The sequence below is a fragment of the Jaculus jaculus genome, chromosome 19 (genome assembly GCF_020740685.1).
Source record: "Jaculus jaculus isolate mJacJac1 chromosome 19, mJacJac1.mat.Y.cur, whole genome shotgun sequence".
Classification (NCBI taxonomy): domain Eukaryota; kingdom Metazoa; phylum Chordata; class Mammalia; order Rodentia; family Dipodidae; genus Jaculus; species Jaculus jaculus.
The window spans coordinates 27,167,639-27,190,000 of NC_059120.1; the positions used below are offsets into that span (position 1 = coordinate 27,167,639).

Sequence of the window (22,362 nt, forward strand, 5' to 3'; positions counted from 1 at the left end):
AATATACCTTTGCTTGCCATAAATGTTAATACTCAAATTGATATAATTTTTTTTTAATTTTTTTTTTAAATTTATTTATTTGAGAGTGACAGACACAGAGAAAAGACAGATAGAGGGAGAGAGAGAGAATGGGCGCGCCAGGGCTTCCAGCCTCTGCAAACGAACTCCAGATGCGTGCGCCCCCTTGTGCATCTGGCTAACGTGGGACCTGGGGAACCGAGCCTCGAACCGGGGTCCTTAGGCTTCACAGGCAAGGACTTAACTGCTAAGCCATCTCTCCAGCCCGATATAATTTTTATAATAGTTAGAATTTAAAACATATAATTATCCATCATACTAATAATGGGAAGAAAATTAAAGAAACTAATCATTGGAGAAAAAAATTTCTATAACTCATATAACAGATTATTTTTCACAAACTATTTTCTCTACTGATAAAACAGGTGAAGTTAAAGAGAGAAAAAATGAAAACAGTTAATATTATATTTCAAATGCCATTTTGACAAATAATTTACTAAGTAAATTATTTCTAAGTAAAAAAAAAATAGTTCTAAGTAAAGCAATATTGGCTGAGAATTATTCAAAATGTTATTTTATATTTGTAAACGTATGCAGGCACATTTAGCTAAGACATGACAAACTTGAAGCAATATTACATTCAACATTAAGGATGAAGAGTGCAAGTAAAGTGTGATTAGATGTAAATCAGAATTCCAAATTTGGTCTAAAGTTCTTCTTAAGGAAAACAGCATTAAACAATTCCAATACAAACTGTATTTTGTCATTACTTCTACTTCAGGCTAAGTCACCATAAAGATGGGATACTTTGTAAGTGGACATACTCCTCTAAGAGACAGAAAAGACTATTTTACCTGATGGTCTTCTGTCATAGCCCAAATTTGATATGGATCATTTAATTTTCATTCATATAGTTATTAAGTTATTTGTGGAGACCTGGGGATGTTGCTCAGTTGGTAGAGTACTTGCCTAGCATACAAGAAACCCTAGGATTGATCACCATCATGGTGCAATGGCATATATCTATAATCCCAAGACCGTAGAGGTGGATGGATCAGAGAAATTCAAGGTTATATTCTCTTATATGATGTGTTCCAGGCCAACTCAATATATGTGAGACTTAGTCTCACAAAGTCCTTTTTTTCTTACCTTGAGACGAATCTATCACTGAACCTTGAGCATCCAGCTTTAGTTAGTTTGGCTGACCAGTGAGCCCCAGTGATTCTATCTTCTACCTTTGTCCTACTCAAGACTGGGGTTACAGATTACACACACACACACACACACACACACACACACACACACACACATATTGCCACTCCTGTGGTGGCTTTATGGTTATCTGAGTGCTAGGTATCAAACCCAGATCTTAATGCTTGTATATCAAGAACTTTTACCAACTGAACCATTTCTCCAGGCCCACATATTGAATTTTAAGTGTAACAAATACCATTATTCATAGAAAAGGATTATAACTATTTGAATACTTGTTTTGTCATCACCCCAAAGTATTTCTGGATTAGTTTTCATGTTTATTAGCATTTTAAGGAATTGTTTATGGCGAAATTTCAGCCTCATAGTTTCATTAATCATTGAGCAAACATCAGGGAGTATCACTTATTATGTGTACAATTCATTTTGATCTGAGAAAATGGACTTTGTTGCACAGTATGCCATTTTTCGATTCCATTTTTGTGTAACTTGAATTATATGTTAAAATTATGATCTTGCCTTACATGTAATAGTGAGCTAGTTGTTATAGTAAGTATGAGACAGATCAAAAGGAAAAAAAATGAAAATAGAAATGTTTTTACTCAATAAAAAGACTATACCAAAAATATTCTCATTTAGTATAGTAATTTTAGTAATCATAAATAATAACTGACCCAAGTATGCATTTACATTTATTTCCTCTTAATTATCTTTGCTATATAGGCAAACATGTCAAGTTTGATTTTTTTTTTTAAATAATGTTATATAAATATTATTTCAGAGTTTAAGGATAGAAAATAATTCTGGACGACTGAACATCTATGTTAACAACATGTTTCTAAATCTAAAATTATTATTTTATTATGTATGTGTACTTGTGTATATATGTGTGTAGATATGTGTGGTGTGTTTGTGTGTGCACACGCACGCACACGTAAGTGTGCCTGTGCACATGCACCCCTGTGTGTACATGCATGTGTGTGATAGTATCTTTGAGGCATCCTGAAAACAAACTCAGAGTGTTTTTCCTTTTCTTCCATTTTACTAGAGTCAGAGTGTTTTTTAATAGTTTTTTGTTTTTCCTTTTTTTTGGAGTTTGGATCTCATGCTAGCCCAGGCTGACATGGAATTCCCTCTCACTGTGATCCTCCTACTTCGAACACCCAAGTACTGAGATTAAAGAACTATGTCACTCTTCCTTCCCAAGTGCTAGTCCAGCTGGCCCACCAGATTCCAGATTCTACTTGCTCCACCACCCACTGTAATAACTACAATGGTATTACAGTGGCAGGTACTTTGCATGGGTGCTTGGAAATGAAACTCGAGACAGCAGGCATAAGCACTGCTGATCCACCTCACGAGCCCCTCTAAAATTACTTTTAGGTTTAGCCAACTACTATATAAATGTGTCTATTTACCTTAACATTATGATAGTTTCCTGTAAGGCATAAAATTCTAGTAATAGTAGTAATAGTTTCTAATGCAATCCATCCTTCACTTTTGAAAGGTAATTTAGAAAAAAATAAATTGCATATTCAATTCTTTATGATTCTCATGTACTAAAAATTTAAAACCTAAAACTAAAATTAGACTTCAACATGTATAAAGTGACACAATTTAGATGAATAATTGTTGAAATTCCCATTTAGCATTTATCTATGTTTATAGGCATATTGAAAAACCTTCTACCTAGCATAAGCTAAGTCTACAAAAGAAAATTTTAATAGATATAACTACATCAAAGTGAATGAAACAGTTTCAGCTATCAGAATAGCAATTAAGTCATTGTTCTAAGTGGGTAATCATTACACAGCTATAATGCTCAGCTACACATTAGCAATTGATATTAACTATAAGTTAATGATTATAGGATTATTAGCAACGTAGGCTTACCATACAACAGAAGATATCATAGCTGCAAAGAAATCTATATAGTTGTTTGTCAATGATTACCACGTGCTAGTCAGGTGTGGTGGTGCACAATTTTAATCCCAGTACTCGGGAGGCAGAGGTAGGTGGATCACTGAGAGTTCAAGGCCACCCTGAAACTACATGGTGAATTCCAGGTTAGCCTGAGCTTGATTACCACAGGCTTTGTGATATTTTACAAGTTGTCGACCTAACTTTTCCTTTATAGAATGTCTATATGAACATTTTAACATAAAATTAGTATATATGTACATATATACACATATATGTATACATACACATATGTATATACATGTATGTGTATGCATGCATAATATATATGTGTGTGTGTGTATGTATGTATATATATATATATATATATCTCCCAGAATAGTAACTGAATACTTATGAATCCACATTCAATGAAAGATAAATGGAATTATTTAATAAAAATACTGTAGGCTGGAGTGATTACCAAGTGGTTAAATGCATTTGTTCACAAAGTCTAACATCCTGGGATCAATTCTGCAGTACCACATAGAGGCAGGTGCACAAAGTGGCTCAAGCATCTGGAGTTTGTTTGCAGTGGCACGATGCCCTGAGGTGCCCATGTGTTCCCTTCTTGTTCCCTCTCTTACAAGTAATAACTACATATTTTTAAATGCAGAAGAATAAGGTGTCTGACATGTTTGTATCTTAAGTATCTTCTCTGCCTAAATAGAGGCTACTTGCTACTTAATTTGCATCCATTTTTACAGCTAATTCTCTGTTTGTTTAAGGACTAAAGCAATAACCTTTTAATTAGTGTCTACTTAATTTAAGAACAGAATCCATCAAGTGATAGGCTTAGTAAAATGATTTCATTTTCCTTTCTGGTTAATCTAATGCGCTCAATCTTAAAATGTTCACTGTCAAAATAATGGGCCTTTTTTATTTCTCCATAAGAATAACTTGGATTTCTTGCCAATCATTCTGTCTAAATTGGGTATGCATAAATTGTACTATCACTATAACTTTAGTCCAACTTTAAGGCTTGAGTTTGGGCAAAGGCTCATTTACACCTTGAAGAGGAATAATATTATATTTGGAAGTAGACTGATTCCTATGCTTATATTCAGTATGTCATTTTATGGGAAGATCTATTATGCAGCCAAGCAATGAACAACTAACTGTGAAAAGCTTGTCTCAGAAAATTGAATGCTATAATATCAGTATATTAATAATAAGTAGATAATATCAGTATATTAATGTATACTATATTCTATATAACTGCTATTTAGTGTTTTACATAATTCTTTTGGGAAATCTTTTTCGGCTAAAGCTGTTACATTTCATCTTTTCATATTAGTAAAAGCTATTCTCTTATAAAGACATTTTCATTAGTTCTTTGTTGTATGTTCTGGCATTCTATCTTTTTGTGACTAAGTTGATATTCTAACATAAATGAACAAGTAGGCTGTTTCATGGATGAAAAGAATTTAGACAGAGAAACATCCTGCTTACATTACTTATCAGTTCCTTCAACATAACATCCAAGATAGCTTAAGAGTCTTTTATGTTAAACAGAAAAGCTAACATGAATCAGATTAGTCTAGGTCTCACAATCTTAAAATATAAAGATATAGTTATAATTATTATTCTGCTGAATTTTAAGATAAAGCAGTAAACAAGAAACAATTCACTGAACTTTTTTTATTTATTCTTTTCTTTCAAGGACAGGAATGGAACCGAGTGCCTCACACAAGCTGGGCAAGCCCTCACCCTTCACTGCATTTTAAGCATGCTAGCCATTGCATTTCTAGTATTAACATGACATCTTGTATAAATAGCTATGTTCTGAAGACTAGATTGTTGGTCTTCAATTAAATAATATCCAGTGGCATGGTGAGAACCTATGTTATAAAATGGCATAATCTGTAATACATTTTTTACTTGTATAATTATTTTCTATGTATTTTTATTTGTATTTCCAATAAAGATATTTAAGAAGTTCATTTTATTCTACTATAATCATACAAGAATTTTGTCACAAATATTTTCTTATGCCAACATTTTAGAATCCCTTGTGTCTGTGATGAATGAGTAAAAGGATTCTTGTTTGTTTTCTTTTGTTTTTTAGGGACGGTTTCACTCTAGCTCAGGCTGACCTGGAATTCACTATATAGTCTCAGGGTGGCCTCAAACTTACAGTGATCCTCCTATCTCTGCCTCCTGAGAGCTGGGATTAAAGACGTGAGCCACAATGCCTAGTGAGAAAAAGTTTTCTTGATCTAACATGTAATTTCTCTCTCTCCTTACCCTCATTTCTCTCTGTGTCTCTCAGGTACTCACATACATTCTTCTCAATAATGAATAGCTTGCATGAAGCAAAAGAGATATTCCTAGCTCTTAGCATGCATTTTATGCAGTATGTAAGTAATAGTTGAGCATTATTGCAATTATCAAAATAATTATAAATTAAATCTAAAGATGTTTAAGTCCTAGAAAACTTAATTCAATAAAATATCAATGATAAATATATAGCATTAGTAGTACCCTACAATAATGTTTTGTAAACTTCATATGAATAAACCAGAAAATAAGTTAAATATGTCCATCATCTCTTTTATTTGAAATATGAGGTACAAGTTTCATGAGTGGAATATTTGGTAAATTATTTCCCAAATGTGATATTTGCTACTCTGGTAAACCAATGATGTTTAATTCAAACATCTACTGAAATGATTAAAAACAAGTTTTAACTGGGGTTCTATTCAGAACCTGAAATATTCCAATCAGTGTTACTTAGACTCTGACTTTAATTGTGATTTTAAAATAAAATCAATAATATTAAGGCAGGTGTCATAACAGAATCAGTAATAGAAAAATTATTACTTTTACGGTGAAAAATGGGAGTTGTTTATCCTGGTATAGCTGGTGATTTCTTTTTTTCTTTCAGTTCTGCAAGATTGTATATATCCTAAGTGGAAGAAGAATATTTGTAGAATGGACTTTTGTTATCATTGTCTCCATGACGTTTAAGTATCTGCTGATGAACAGAGTCCACTGTGACGGCTTATAGTAACAACCACATTCGTTCATGCAGGTGGATATTTTCTACTAGCCACACAGAGTAAATTCTTGAAAGGAGGCCTTTGCTTTACATTCTTTGGAGTCCCCCACAGAGCTTGTAACAGCTTAGATTCTGAGAGTCTTGCAGCCATGAATGCTTCAAGAGCAAAGTCTGTTCATTATTCCCTGGTCACCCTTGTGGGTGAAAGAATACCAGGTATGTTGTAGGCACTTAATTAATGCTGACAGACCTGAATGTTTGCCTCCTGAATAGAACGTGCACAGTAGCTATTTACTGATCTGATCTGAAAGCTCTTTGGAACACACAAACTGCTTCATCTCAGCATGGCATGAAACAGGGAATGGCTGGTGAATCCAACTGTAGTTGCACTTATCAAGAAAATGCAATGAATGTCAAGCAGACCTTAATCTAATCAATGTGCCTATGTCTATACAACAGAAATAATCTGCATCTACATGAAAAAGTATTTTCCTGTGTACTTTTAAATAATGTACACATTAAAGTCTTAAATAATTCCATGCTTCTGTTATTTGAGATATAAGATCCAGGTTTCTTGAGACCAGAATTTAGGAGGCAGATTTTGCTTTGTTTATGGAAAGGAGTACTATAATTCCAATACAAGACCTTCCAAACTGGAAGTAGGCCTGTATACCACCTTCAGAATGAAAAGCTAATTTCTGTTCAGGTTGTATTTTTGTTCTTGATCCACCCTCCCTGAAAAGTTTACCTCAAAACATACATATTCAGCCAACTATATCTATTCAGTGACAAGTGATTTATTAGAACAAACACCATGACCTCATAGGAGGAAATAGGCTTTGTTACAAAGGACAAGCATGCAATGTAGTGACCGCAAAGCTGGGTGTCATTTCTTCTTACTGCTGGGTAGAAAAAAACCAGGAAAAAGAATATAATCTTATAAGCTGTGTGACATGGCAGAATTTGTGATGGTACCATCCAGCCAAATGTCCTTAATTTTTAAATTCATTATGAAGTCACAAAAGATAAGCCATTTTAAAAATAAAACTCACTTGAAGGACTCTTCATTTTAAGTGATAGCGCACTAGATAAGGCCTTTTAGCCTTGCAAGCTCCAGAACCCACATAATAATGCTGGGTGCAATGGTTGGGGCTTGCTGGCTAACCACTGTATTCTAATTGTGAGATCCATATCAAATGAGAGACCTTGTCTCTAAGGAGGCTGATAGCATTCCTGATGATAACACCTGAAATTTCCTCTAGCTGCTCTGTTTGCACACTTGTGCATGTGACCTACCACAGATGAAAATGCACCACACACATATGCAAAAAAAAAAAAAAGGAAACAGGAAAAGCATATAGACATAATAAATAATCACTGTGTAAGACACAATTCTGACTGCCTAGGCAGGTGCTGCCAACCCTGGATTCCCCAGTGGTACTGTTGTTTCTCCATCTTTCCTACCTTCCAAGACAGAGGAGAAACTGAGTGAAGCTTAACATGAAGGACTGCCATTCTGTTTTCTTCTCCCTTTCCACATAAATGGGGTTAACTGTTGTTATAAGACAACATACTGCTGAGTTAATGTAACTTAAAAATTTACAGAAGGTTGTATGCCTGGAGGCACATTATGGGATCACATGTAGGCATCTAATTCCACTGAAAATAATAAATAATTGTGGCAAATTCTTCAGAGTGTAGAGGAGAGTGGATAAGAATCATATTGCTCTTTCACTCTAACACAAATTCAGGTGTAGAGAAGGATTAGAGAACTGTACTCTTTCCAACAAATATGAGTAATCCATCTCACCACAAAAGAGTCCACTAAATGCTACGTCAGACCCCTCGGTGCCAGGCTTACCCAGTTATACTTTTGTGCAGTTTCGATAATCTACCTGCAGAAATTATCACATGCCAGTTACTAAATATGGCCTGTTGATCCATTTGAGAACTTTTGTTTTTCCATTTTTACAGTAGGGGATGCTGTTTTGTTTGTCCCTTTCCATGCTGTTTACCTTCCTCAGTCTTCCTTCTCATAGTTTAGCAAAGGCAGAATGACAGTGACAATAAGAATAGCTGCGATAGGATTCTAAGCATTTATTTGAGGAGAAATTAATATGCATATTTTAGCAATGCTGAGAAATCTTGGCATTTTTTTGAGTGAAAGGTAAAATTGCTTTACTACAGAGTTGCTTTAAACAAATGAAGTAAAAGGGCTAATGTGTAAGTGTGTGTGTGTGTGTGTGTGTGTGTGTGTGTGTGTTTGTACCAGGTGGGACATTGTTACTTGTGTTGTGACTATTCAGAGGCTACAGGCTGTTTATTTCAGATCACACTCAGCAAGAAGGTCATGAAATTTTATATGTATATACTTGAACTCTTTGAATAGGCTTCAAACTAATTTTCCTCCATTGGTGAAAAATAGCATATAAATTTTATTCACATACATCTAGTCTTAGAAGCAGTATAAATACTGCAAGAGTTCAAAATCTATGACACCTTTTCTCCATAATGATCACATGGGATTGAATTAAGAAAACTACATTTAAATTATCATTGAAGATTGGAGTCTCAGTGGTATTAAGGTTGACATTTCCTTTCTATTTGTTCTACATGAAGGGTTAATAAGGTTTGCGTAACCTTAGTCTTTGACCGGTTTTCGGCAGACTAGTTCAGGATTGCTGCCAAAACAGATTTTAACTCTGTTAATCATCCTGTTAATAACCACATTGTGCAGAGCACCAAACACACCGGCTCATAAGGTACTGTAGCTCTGAACAATTTGACCTGATATCCAATCAAAAGAAGGTTCCTAGGGACGCTTACCATTTTGGTTGCTATGGTGAGTGTCATATTTTGTGAAAACCACTGCTCAATGTCTTAAAATAGACCTTTGCCAAGAAAAACATCGGTCCAGAGGCATATGTTAGCTGAGCATAGTGAGGTGGCTCAAATTCCCTTCTTTTGTTTCTCCCTCTCCCTCCTGGGGCAACTGCTCCAATCACCAGCCTACTAGTCTGGCAGGCTGAGAATCCAGAAACTTGCTGCTAATTACGACGTTGACAATTCCCAACCTGTTTACTGGCGCCAGCAATCAAACTGCATCCTCTCAAGTGAACCAAAAAGCACTTGCTGGCTTGAGCTTCCAGAGATTCCAAGCTGGCTGTATTAATTACTGTTAACTTAAAGCTCTATGTTGTACAGAATCAGCTTAATTAGCTGGTTTGAGGATTAAAAGCTATCCTCTACAAATTTTAAAGCATTCTGTTCTTGACTAAATTATATGAATCCATAAAAGATCTTTCTTTGGACAAAAATGATGATTTTTTTTTTATTAGCTGGGGCTTTTCAGAGCCAATTTGGCCACTTAATGTTACCTTTAACTCAACCCCAAAGTAGTACAAAGAAAGTAGCATTCATTCACCACCTTTGAACAATTGTAAGGGAAATACAGGCACTGTTGTTAGGCGCTAGGAAGGGTATAGTAGTAAAAAACTCTCATCATTGAAATATATCGTGACAAATTATGAGCATAGCATCCAATGGGATAAAATATGAGTCCAAATAGTATCATGCATCCATGGCTCAGCTTCTTAGCTTCAATGCTGTTTGAACTTTCCAAATAAAATTTGGGGATCGTATTATATGTCAAAGAACTGGATCTCCAAGAGAATTTTGTCATCACAACAAAACCATGTATGTATTTGCCCTGTGCTCATCTAAGACTTATGAGACTTTATATTCTATGTGGATAATAGATTGGAAAATAATTGCATCAGAAGAAAATAAATAGTTAAGAGAAAATATGTCTTTGAAAACAAAAGAAAATCATGTGACAGACATGTCAGTCTTCTATATCTTTACCACAATTAACAAATAAACCTCCTTCTAAAAACATAAATCAATTGTACTAAATAAGAAAAATTAAACTCTTAAAGCAAAAGTATATTCAATATAAGTAAACATTGTTAATACAACTTACATGTTTTCCTAAAATATGTTTTAAAAGTTTCATAAATATATATAACTTTTCCAATGAAAAAAGGACATAAAAAGACTTAAGACATCACTTTTAGACAAGTCTGTCTTTTCAGACTGATGTTCTTTCCTTTGAATTGAGAAACATCCAGTTATCCTTCCTTTCCTAATATTAATTTCCTTCTAGCCTCTCTTCTTCCCTCCCCCCCTTCATTTTTTGATACATATAACCCAGGCTGGCGGGCTCCCAACTTGCTGTGTAGCTGAGGATGAACTTCTGACTTCTAACCTCCTGTCACTACTTCCTGAATACTGACATTATGGCAGGGCACCAACACACCCGGTTATACATCGTGCTGAAGACTGAACCCAGGGACTGTGTGTGCTAAGCAAGTCTGATGCCAAGTGAACTATAATCTCAGCCTCCTCCTCCTCATCTCACTGTAAATGACCCAGTTTATTCTGTGATTAAGCATATTGTAATTAGAGCACAATTCTATAGCAGAGCATGATGTCTATCTAAAAAAATAGCAAGACCATTTAAATATAGCTTAAATCATGTTATGAGATAATTCCTTCTACATAAATAAATTATATAAAGACAATATTGGCAACTGCCTGTCATAAGTAGAAAAGGGATAATGCATTACATAAAGAAAATGGTCTCTTGTAAAATTTTATAAAATTAACATTTATCCAAGGTGTATTGGTAACAACTATTAAGTATATCAATAATAAGAAAACAAAAACCATCAGAAATCTCATTATTGTCTTAGTAAATATATCACCCAAACTACACATTCTTCTCTACAGCCTACATCCTTAATATTGTTAATGAAATTCTTGTTCCATGCTCTTGTCAAATTCAATTGTTATCTACACAAATTTCCAAATTTAAATGTTAAACTGTCTTCAAAGTTTAAAATCAACTGGAATTTTAAATAAATATAACAACAGCCAAATAAATCTGTTTGTTTGTGATAACTCATTTTCCCATTTTGACTCTGTTGTATTACACATATGAAACAGTGTCAAGTCTATTTCTGGACAACAGAAATGAAAATAAGATGTTTTAATAAATGTCCAATTAAATGATCTTTAAACATAACACTCTTGCTTCAAGATATCTACTAATATAAGTTGCTATTGAAAATTGTATAGGGTCTGGAGAGATGGTTTAGCAGGTAAAGTGCTTGTCTGTGAAGCCAAAGAACCCAGGTTTGTTTCTTTAGGAACTACCTAAGCCAAATGCACAAGGTGGTACATGCATCTGGAGTTTGTTTGCAGTGGCTGGAAGCCCTGGAGCACCCATTCTCTCTTTCTGTCTTTCTCTTTCTCAAAAAAATAAGTTAAAATAAAATTTAAAAAAAAGAAAGCTATAAAGAACCTTCATTAAATTTATTGGTAGCACTTTGTTTTTGAGGTAGGGTCTCACTCTAGCCCAAGCTGACTTGGAATTCACCATGTGGTCTCAGAATGGCCTTGGCCTCATGATAATCCTCCTACCTGATTCCTGAATGCTGGGATTAAATGCGTGCACCACCATGCCTGGCTTAATTCTCCGTGTTTTAAAATGAATGGATTTCATAACTCCACTCACCTAGACTTGTGTAAATTATCTAAATAAGTGAGCAACTGATAAATTATATTATTTCAAATTTTAGAGAATGATTGTATTCTTTGGTGAGTAAAAAGTTCCACTTACAGTTACTATGCTTGGAACATTCAAGAAAGTCATAGCTGTCAAATATATTACATTTTAGATTGCTTTCCTAAAAAGTAATGAAAACATAAGTATTGACAGGTTCTAAACTTTGAAAATATATCTATCATTGTAAATATTACATTATATAAAACACATTACTATTGATTAATATTTAAATATTTATGAATCCTTAAAAGTAGTTACATGTATCATATTAAATAAAATACTCCAGATAACATTCACATGGAATGAAATTATTTTACTACAATCTCAAATAAATAGTTAATTGGTATCTTTAAAAGAGTACCACTTGTAAAATAAAGACTTCTAGATTTATCATTTATGTATGGTTTGCATCTGACCAGGAAAACAAATATTCCTGTTTAACAGAGAATAAATATACTATTAGTAAGCTTATTTGAGAATGAAAACTTACGTTAACATTAACTTAAATTTAAATACATGCCATGGAATCACCATTTTAGAAAAAAGCTACATTTTAAAGGATATCAGTCAAGAAAAACATGAGTCCAATCAGCATATGTTCTGAAAGCATATTATTGCTTACACTAAATTAATAAATATTTGAGAACCTATCATGGTCCAGAAACTGCACTCATTATTTTTAAAAGGTTACTCCATTATGCTAGAATTTAATATGCCAGACAACTATTAGTCTTAGCAGAATTTGAGAAAAAAAATCACAATAATATCCCCAGTCCACCAAATATTATAATTAAATTTAATATAAACACTTTTTTCACATACTAAACATGCTAAAAGGCCAAGTGTTTATTCACTCCTGTATATACATATATATAACTTTGAATAGAGATATATGGGATTTGTTCTCATTAGATTAAAATATGTTTGAAAATATATTGATTAAGGTGCTTCCAATATACTATATAGATATATACATATATGAGCTCTGAAGATGCCATACTAGAATGAATATTAAAGTCAAGGCACTTTTCCTAATAGAACAAAAGTTGTAAGATGAAAATGTTTCCATGCATTTAATGTTCTATGAATATAAGTGAAAATCTTCCTAGATATCAAAGTGAAATGTTTGGATGGATACCTTTGAAAGACTTTTCTAAAACTTCTTTCTTAATTGGAGTATCCATCCATTTGTATTTCATCTACACTGACTTAAAGAATTAACTCAGAATTAAGAATTAAAGAATTAATTCAGGTCTGGAGAGATGGCTTAGTGGTTAAGGCACATGTCTGTGAAGCCTAAGGACCCCAATTCAATTCTTCAGGTCCCACGTAAGACAGATGTACATGGTGGTGCACGCATCTGGAGTTTGTTTTCAGTGGCCAGAGGCTCTGGCACCCATTCTCACTCTCTCTCTCTCGCTTTTTGTCTAATAAATAAATAAAATAAAAATATAAAAAAAAAGAATTAACTTCAGACAAAATTTTGTTTGTGTTATGTGTATGTATGATTTACACATATGTGTGCATTCATGTGTTTGACTATGTGCTGTAGTACATGTGTGTAGGTCTAAAGACAGTTCTGAGAGTTGATCCTTGCTTTCCACCTTCATGATGCAATTTTCTCATTCTTTACTACTGTTCACCAGGCTAATTAACCTATAGGCTTCTGAAAGATTCTCCTGTCTCCATCTCCCTCCTTGCTGCATATATGCTGAGGTTACAGATGCTTGCTACAGTGTCCAATCCAACTTTACGTGAATTCTGGGCATGTAAATTCAAGTACTCACACTCACACAGAAAGAGCTTTATCCATTGAGCCACCTCCCCAGCCCCCAGACAGAATTACAAAAGGTAACAGAATCTTAAAGAAGTAGAAATGCCTTTAGAAGTGTAAACTGAGGACCAAGCAAGCCAAGTGACCACATTTATAGTAGAGCTTGTATTCAAAATCAGATTTATAGTTTTTAATTCCATCACTCAAGACATGTATTTTTTCCTTAAATGTCATAAAACTAAGGAAGAAAATTCAATGTGATTGTTCCCATATGTCTCAATTGTCTAACTTATATTAACTTTGTAAATATAATCACATAATTCTAAAATAATAGCTACAAAAACAAATTGGACTTGAAACTCAATTAATAGGAATTCTATAACTTGCGTTCTCTATGGTTATATGCAAAATCATTCAGCATATTTTGAAATATTATTCTAATGTATTCCTACTACAAAATGAAATATTTCTTATATCTGTTTCAGATATATTAGTTAAGGAAGTTAATTCTTTCATTCCTTTTGGAATCTTAAATAAGACACTTTTAGCTTATTGGTGACTTATATGAGCCACTTCTATTTTGTTGTTGTTTTCAAGGTAGAGTCTCACTCTAGCCCAGGCTGACCTGAAATTCACTATGTACTCTCAGGGTGGCCTGAAACTCACTGTGATCCTTCCAACCCTGCCTCCCAAGTCTAGGATTAGAGGCATGCACCACCAATCCCGCTTATGAGACACTTCTTGATATTAGCCATACATGGTAATTGGAAAAATAGATTTCCAATTAATTTTCATTCATGTATAGGACACAAATTACAAAAAAAAAATTACAGGAAATTATTTTAGTTGTCTAATTACATGTTACTTCTACAACTAAGGTGTTTTAAAGAGCACTACTTCTTAAAAGTATGCTTTATTCAAGTTTATAAATAGATACTAATTTCAGATTATAGTTATGCCGCTATTGTCATAAAATTTGTCAAATTTTGAAAATATGGGCAAAATTAAAATGTTTCTGAACCACCAAGGCATGAAATTAGTAAATAGATTATAATAATGTTAGGCTTTTTAGGGTGACATTTTGTTGGAAGAAATTCTGTATTGATTTTAAGTCAATAAAAGAATTGTGATAAGCCTTATTTTAAATTCTTTGAACTGAAGTCATAGAAGTATTTCTTAGTATTGAAAAAGTGATTGATTTTTTTAATCCATATGGAGAGTATATGTATGCATACATATATATGAAGTATATTGAAATAATTTGGATTATATTTGATCCCTAAAGGGAATTTTCATGAACATAACAAATTAGAAGTTGGTGTGTTTACACTTATAAAGATGTAATAATACATCTCATTAGCTTCGAAGATCAGATTCTCTTATTTAACTATTATTATAAGTCAAGATTTAACTATTTACAAGATTTAAATCTATAAAACAATATGAAGATTATGATGTTGGTTCTAGCAGTCTACACTGAACAAACTCAAAAAATTAGTGGTGTCAAAAGCACATTAAAGTTTCACTGTCTTTTTCTCTTAAACTTTCATGTATGTATTGTCATATTTTCTTGATTTAAGAGTTTATTTTATTCACCCATCCAAAATATTATGTAGATGGAAATTAAACACTTGCAAATAATGATTTATAGGACAGGTAACAAGGAAAAACTCAAATCATCTCAGAAAAAAAGTTCTCAAAAATGTGGTGCTTAAAACATACTTATTATATTGCTAATTGAATGGGTGCCAATTGTTTCTAAGTGTGGCCATAAAATCTTCAAGTATTCTGATCACTAGTATTGTTTTCTTTTCTTTCCTTTTTTTTTGGGGGGGGGGGTCGAGATATGACCTCACTCTAGTCTGACCTGGAATTCACTATGTAGTCTCAGGGTGGTCTGGACTTCCAGGAATCCTCCTACTGCTGCCTCCCAGTGCTGGGATTAAAGGCGTTCACCACCACGGCAGTACTAGTAGTGTTTTCTTTTGCTGAAAATGTTTTCAAAGGAAATTTACCTGCAAGTGGTAGGTCTGCTATGCAGGATACATAATTCTAGAATGGTGAGATCATCATTTCTGTGTTACAAAAACAGCAGCATGTGAACTGTGTCAAGGAAATGGTGTTTAACAGTGATGCCCACTCACTGTTATCTCTTCTATGTCCTTAGTCTATCTCTTTGGTTCTACAGAAAGTATAATGAATATTTCCTAACTTTCTATCATGTTTACCTTCATTATCTATTTGAAAAATTTACTGTTACTAATATGTAAAATAAAAAGAAAACATGATAATATGGTTGATGGAATTGTCCATTCATCAAATGTGATGTCATCACTACTCCCCTTTGTCTGAATTTCATTGAGAGTTGTGTTCTGATTCTCGATTACATTGGTGTTACACCAAGAACTATGTCATTCACTCTAGGGTTAACAGTAATTTAAGGAAAGAATCTTGTTCTTTATATAATTATTTAAAAGTGCACTTCAACAGTCACTAGTCCCATACCTTTCTTTTTATTTACATAGGAGATGTCATGATTCTCTGTGGATCCTTAACCCTAAATATTATAACTTCTTTGATTGCTATTCAAGTAAAAACATCAGAACACAGTTCACAAGCATGGAGAACGACATATGCATGTTCTTTGTAAGATTCGTTTTCTATCATATTCCTTACCTGTGATTCAGTAGCACACAATCAACCAAGATGATGTTTTCTGCACGTTAATGAATATTATTATAGTAGAAACTGGGCATTCATTAATACAATATAAATTTTGATGGGACACCTAAAATTGTCCACTGATAAGCCAATGATTATAGTCATAAAATTCTGAGTAGTTAGGCAGATTTGGTTGAAGTAAATTTAATTAACAAAATCAACTTTCACAAGTTTTTTCCATCCCACTTTGCTATGACTTATGTAGTCCTCTAGGTTGAACAGTGTAGCTCAACAACATTTAAGGTAACAGAAGTTCTATAAACTGTATAAAGTGGGACAAATTTTAGCAAGAAGATGCCTCTTCAAACTTGCAGGTAATAACCGAAAAGTAATTTTGACTACTCACAACCCAGTGAAAACCACCAAGAAGCACTTTGCGCTTCTGAAATGCATTAGAAACTGACAGTGTAAAAAGCAATAAATGGCTTGTGATGATATAATTTTAAAATTACATTTTCTAATAACAAAAAGTTCTCAAAACTAAAACAATTAACTTGCAATAATTTCAAGGTAATAAAATTTTGATTGTTTTGCTCCTTATTTTAAAGGGGCTGGACTAGTGAAAAACCCATCCCCCTTAAAAAAAAAAAATAAGAAATGTAAGTAGGAACCAGCTCAGACTGACACCTAATGGAAACATGCATAAGGGAATAATCCATCAAGAAAGAAAGCAATGAAATGAGTATTTAAACCACTTGTGAAAAAATATCCAACTTCTCCTTTGTCATACCATGGGTAGAGGGTTTCTTTCCCTAACATTTGCAATTACCCTATTCTGAAAGTAACTATTCATTTATGAGCAATTTCAATAGTATACTGAAGAGCCAGTGCCAAAGAATTGAATGAAATAGCTTATTTTTTCAAACGCTCTTGTTCATCCCCACAACAAAGATGGAATAGTACACCTTCCACTTCTCCTTCCAATACTAGGCCTCAACCCTGTCTGCCTAGAATCATCCACACTTATCATCCAGCCAGCCAACGTGAGACCAACTTTCCAGAGCTACTGTAAGACCCAAGTTATGTACCTTCTCTCTTTCTCAGTTCCCAAGAAAACAACAGTAGACATATTTCATTTTGTTAAATGTAGAGCAAGCATAATACTTAAACACCCTTAATCACCAACTAGTGGTTCCCTAGAGAAAGGGAGTAATTCATGAAACAATGATGGGAAGAACAGTGGTTACTTCTTTTTTTTTTTGGTCGTGATAGAGTGTTGAATGCAAAGACAGCACTTGTATTATCGTTCCTAATTCATCTCATTCTTCAAATGTTCTCATCCCGCAGCAATCTGAATAAGGCCTCACTGTTTTTTTTCCCTTTAGACAACATAGCTCAAAAGCAAGAGCTGTAAGTGTAAATAGCCTGGCAGTGACTGTGGGACCTGACACAGCGGGGTAGGATCAGGGAAGGTGGGGAGAAGGAAAGGGGACCATCCTTCATTGGAAACCCCAATACTGGAAGAAAGGTGAAAACTTAAATGTGAAAGCAGGAATCTGTTCCCTCCAAAGCTGCTATCTCCCAGTCTCCCCAGGGTTCAGACTGTGGGCAAGAACTCAGTGGGAAGAATGTAATTCGTGTCCAGGGAAGGTACACCCTCCAGAGAGAGGTGACTTGGAAGCAGCTTAGCTTGAGAGTGGGTCTAGGAACCTCCGCAAGGGAGTGCTTCTAATTCCCTTTCTCCTGCATTCTCAGGAGTTCAGTCTTCGACTCGGTGCACAGTCAGGGCCACCGCTCAGAGAAGGGAATCTGGGATTCAGGTCCAGTCCATCTCTGCCCAAGGGAACCTTCTGGGCTCCGAATAGGTGCATTCTTTCCCTAGTATTTCTCCTCCCACCTTTGAAGAACCACCACCCAAGGGACCTTTAGAGCCTCGAAAGAAGGAAAATAACACTGCACAGCTAAGAGATCCACTTCCAGCGAGGACTGAGCGCTGGGGCCTCAACCAGTGCCTTCCACTGGTGGACCACCTTTTTTCTGTCTCTTTTTCCTCCCTTCTTTCTTCCTTCCTTCTTTCCTTCCTTCCTTCCTTCCTCCCTTCCTTCCTTCTTTCTTTCTTCGTTTCTTTCTCTCCTTTTTTTTTTTAAGCTCCTTGTAGCATTTCAAACTCCTGTGGTGTGCGCTTGTCCCTGGAAATGGCCACGAGTGCCATGCCGAATGGGTTCGCCTGGACGATCGCTTTCTCTGCGCTAGGCGGGGACGAATCCACATTGCTTTATAGTCCATAAACACTGGAAGCAAACACACTACTGGAAGTAGAAGGGAAAGCTTTCTTTTTTTCCGGCCGCTTTGCCGTGGACCTGCGAGAGGGGCGCGTGCTGGTGCTGGAGACTCGCCCCCAAGGCGGGGAAGGCCGCGCGGGAGAGGGTCCCAGAAGAAGCGGGCGCTTCAGGTCAGCTGCTGCCTACCCCAGCCGCTTTCAGGAAGGGTCCAGTTCCCTGGCACGGTGCAACCAGTTCGATCGCATTCTGCTTCTCTACCTCTTCGCCAAAAATCCAAAAGATAAACTAGGTTCCTGAGAGACCCAGGACATTTGGAAATCTGGAAGTTCCGCGGGCACCCAGCCCCCTTCGTCCCCCGCCCCTCCCTGGCCGGGCCACCGCGTCTGGCTGCGGAGTGGCTCGGCTCCGGCCGGGGGTGGGGCTCCGGCACCGCCTCGGGCCCCCGGGATTCGCGAAGTCACGAGCTCCGGCCAGCGCGCGGGGGCACCTTCGCCCACGGACACGCCCTTTCTGCGGAGGCACCCTCCCTACACGACCCTCTGCGAGCTGCAGCTCCGCGCTCTGGGGCGCGGCCCGAACTACTCCTGGCCGCGCTTCCCAACTTTGCAGCATCTCCCTCCCCCGTGCCCGGTCGCCCCTCCTACCCTAGCAGCGACCAGCCCGGAGAGACGACGCTAGCCAGGGGACCGGAGCGGCCCCTGGGGCAGGCTGCCCAGACCCTCTTCCTTTCCCCGCCCCTCTCCTCCCCTCCTCTCCGCCTCGCCCCCCACCCCCCTGTCTGTGCGCACCCATCTTTTCCAGTCTGGGTCACCAGAGGTGCGACGCGCGGCCATTCCCGCAGACTCGAGAAAAGGACATAGAAAAAAGTGCTACCTTGGCAACCACGCGCGTTTGGTGGCCAGCTGGTGGGCTGGGAGGGGCGGCCGCTGCCCGCCTGCCGCTGGTACTCTCCTCGACTACGCGTATTCTTAAGCAATAACAACGTAATCCGTATTATCCACCCAAGAATACCCGTCACCGAAGAGAGTCAGAGGACCAAGCTGCCGCTGCCACCGCTGTGCTGTCCTCTCCGCTGCCGCTGCTGCCCGCCGCCGCCACCTGAACTCTCTCTTCTGTTCTGCTGAGCCCGCCCCTGGCTTGGGCTGGGCTGAGCTTGACCCGGACCATAAATCCATAACTCGATTTCCCTAAAGAAGGCTCCAAAGCTGTGCTCGGGCTGCTTCCTGCCCAAATCCAAATGGCTGCTCTATTATCAATTCTGAAAGACAAATGACAGAACCAACCACTTAACCCAGTAGGAGGGTTCTTTCTTTCCACCACCTAAGAGGGACTAGGTGCCCAGGCTCTCTGGGGAATGAAAAGTAACCTTCAGTTTACCTGCTGATCGCCCCTAGTGCTTTCCTTTGATGTTGCTCTGCTTCGTCCCCACTCTGGTCCTGTCCAGCCCATGGCAGCAAGAGAACCCTGTAAGAGACATGGATAGTTAAGCGCACAAATATTACAAATGTATTTGCCTGGGTGGCTTTAGAAAGAAGTGAGTCTCACAGACAGGGTCGTGCATGGTTGAAATTTTCAGCACTGTGTTTTGGACCAGTATTTTCTCAGGATCACAGAAAATAAACTCATTCAGTTTACTACTTGGAATCAAATACTTACAGATCTACAAAAATAGGCATCTCTCCTTTGCAGGCCTTAGAGTTATATACAACATATTTTTTAAAGGAAATGGAGAGAGAAAAAAGCTTCAAGGCACAAAATAATTAAACCCATTTTCCATACTATGTGAACTCGCTCAGCTGACAAGCTGGCAGTGTTACTGAAAGCGTCGTTTTGAACTGCCACAGTGTTTACTTTCATAGTCCACGCTGTGATATTCAAGAAGAATGCATGCTGATCATCTGTCATGAACCCTGCGTAAAAAATAATAATAAAAAAAACTTTGGAGGTCTCTCTCTGAAAAAATAATTTTAAGAAGAAGAAAACCAGTAAAAACTCATTTTCAAAGTGACTAATTTTGGGCATTTAGAGAGAATTTCTGTAATTCTTTAATGATCAATATGGCTTTCACTTGAAAAGCTTTGTTTTAAGACCCTGCAGAGGATATTCTGATAATGGTGAGTTATTGTTCACTAACTAGAGCATCGCTATCCAAGACAGGTTGTGGCTCTATTAGAAAGTTCTCGATTTGCCTTTTGCTTTACACTCTAATTCACAGAAGTACATCCATGTGAGTGGAGGGAAGGAATGTGGGAACATGGCAATAGGCATGTTTCTCAAATTATGTAAGTGCAAATAGATCTTCATCAAGGAGTAATTATATAACAGAACCTCTCCCACTACCACAACTCCTCTCAAAGTGGCTTGGCTGTGATTTAAGGCACTTATATTGTTCTCACTCATCATTATTATATTTTGATATAACACTTCTCCAAGCATGCCAACTCATCATTTCCTTGACATGTTCCCTACAAATAGAAAGCAGCATGAATTCTAGATTTTATTATTTACTGTCTGTTTAAAATAACTAAAAAGAAAAAGAGTACTTCCCACTGACTAACCTATTTTCCATTATTTCTCAGGTAACTCAAAAGCATTATTTACAAAAAGAGTAGAGCCAATTAAACAAATTAATAAGCAATATTTTTTGCCATTGCCCACCATAGGTATAAAGTGAAGATTTTCTCTGTTGTTATAACAAAAAAAGAATCTAGAAAGCTGACAGGTTCTCTTCAGCTTGAACTCCTAGAAACAAAAGCCCTTAGGGAAAGTAATGCAATAGTCTATGTGCAAAGTGCACATTTGCTTCTGAACTCTTGCATTTAAATCTCAACTACCACTAAATGGGAAACAAGATACATTATACAGATAGGATTTAGTTTACTAAATGGAATTTTTTTTAATTCAAAAGGGTGGCACACGGCACACACACACACACACACACACACACACATACATCATCATCATCATCATCATCATGCATAAGAATCACAGCATAAATGCCCACACAGCTTTTCAATGCTTTCCAAGTACTTCTCTGCAGTTTATCACAATTCAATAAAACACACACACACACACACACACACACACACACACACTGACCCACAGAGATCTGCGTTAAGAAACTAGAACAACGCAGTTGGCCGTCTTTTTTCCTCTCCAAGTAGCAATGACAGCCGCGTCCCTACATACCAAATGTTCCCCAGTTCAGCACCTGGAGCAGTGGACAGCTCTTCCCAGGCCGACTCTCCCACATCACTTCCAACCGCACTGATGCTCTGAGCTCTAGCCTGGGCTCCCCGTGCTCAGCCTGACTTAGGAGAACACCATTTCCTACGCGACCGGTGCCGCTGGGTGCATATTCAATTCAAACCTCCTTAAGCTGTCGGATTTCTCCCACCCATCCACCCTCCCCCCTTCTCCACCCTACACACACACACACACACACACACACACACACACACACACACACACAGAGAGAGAGAGAGAGAGCGAGAGAGAGAATAAAAAAGAAGAAGAAAAGGGGGGAGCACAAGACTATCGGGGCGTTTGTGGATCAACTTACACTTTCCTTTTGAATATTTAGGTACTGCTAGTGGAGCGATAGCAGAGGAGGCTTAGGTTCGCATTAAATACCTTTTGTTCGTCGACTCCTGCAAGCCATGCTTATTAGAATCTACATTTCCTTCGCGCCCCAAGAACTAGAGGTGTGTTTTGCGAGGGGTGGGTGAGGGGGTGCTTTCAGCACCTTTTGATCTCTCAAGGCCACCGCGATTGACTGCTGTTCCCCACTGCTTCCCTACCCTGTCCCCCACACTCCAACACCCAT

General features: G+C 36.9%; 1 protein-coding gene across 1 annotated transcript in view; it reads right to left on the minus strand.

Annotated features, from left to right (window-relative positions):
* Window positions 1-21,854, minus strand: part of Dpyd (dihydropyrimidine dehydrogenase) — a 1,202,971-nt gene extending 1,181,117 nt beyond the window's left edge. Inside the window, exons 1-2 of the mRNA XM_045137961.1 lie at window positions 21,748-21,854; window positions 19,914-20,000 (exon numbers count right to left, since the gene is read on the minus strand). Of these exons, the coding sequence (XP_044993896.1) occupies window positions 19,914-20,000; window positions 21,748-21,789 (129 nt within the window). The 5' untranslated portion in view covers window positions 21,790-21,854. The remainder of the gene's footprint in view (window positions 1-19,913; window positions 20,001-21,747) is intronic.
* Window positions 21,855-22,362: the final 508 nt, after the last annotated feature.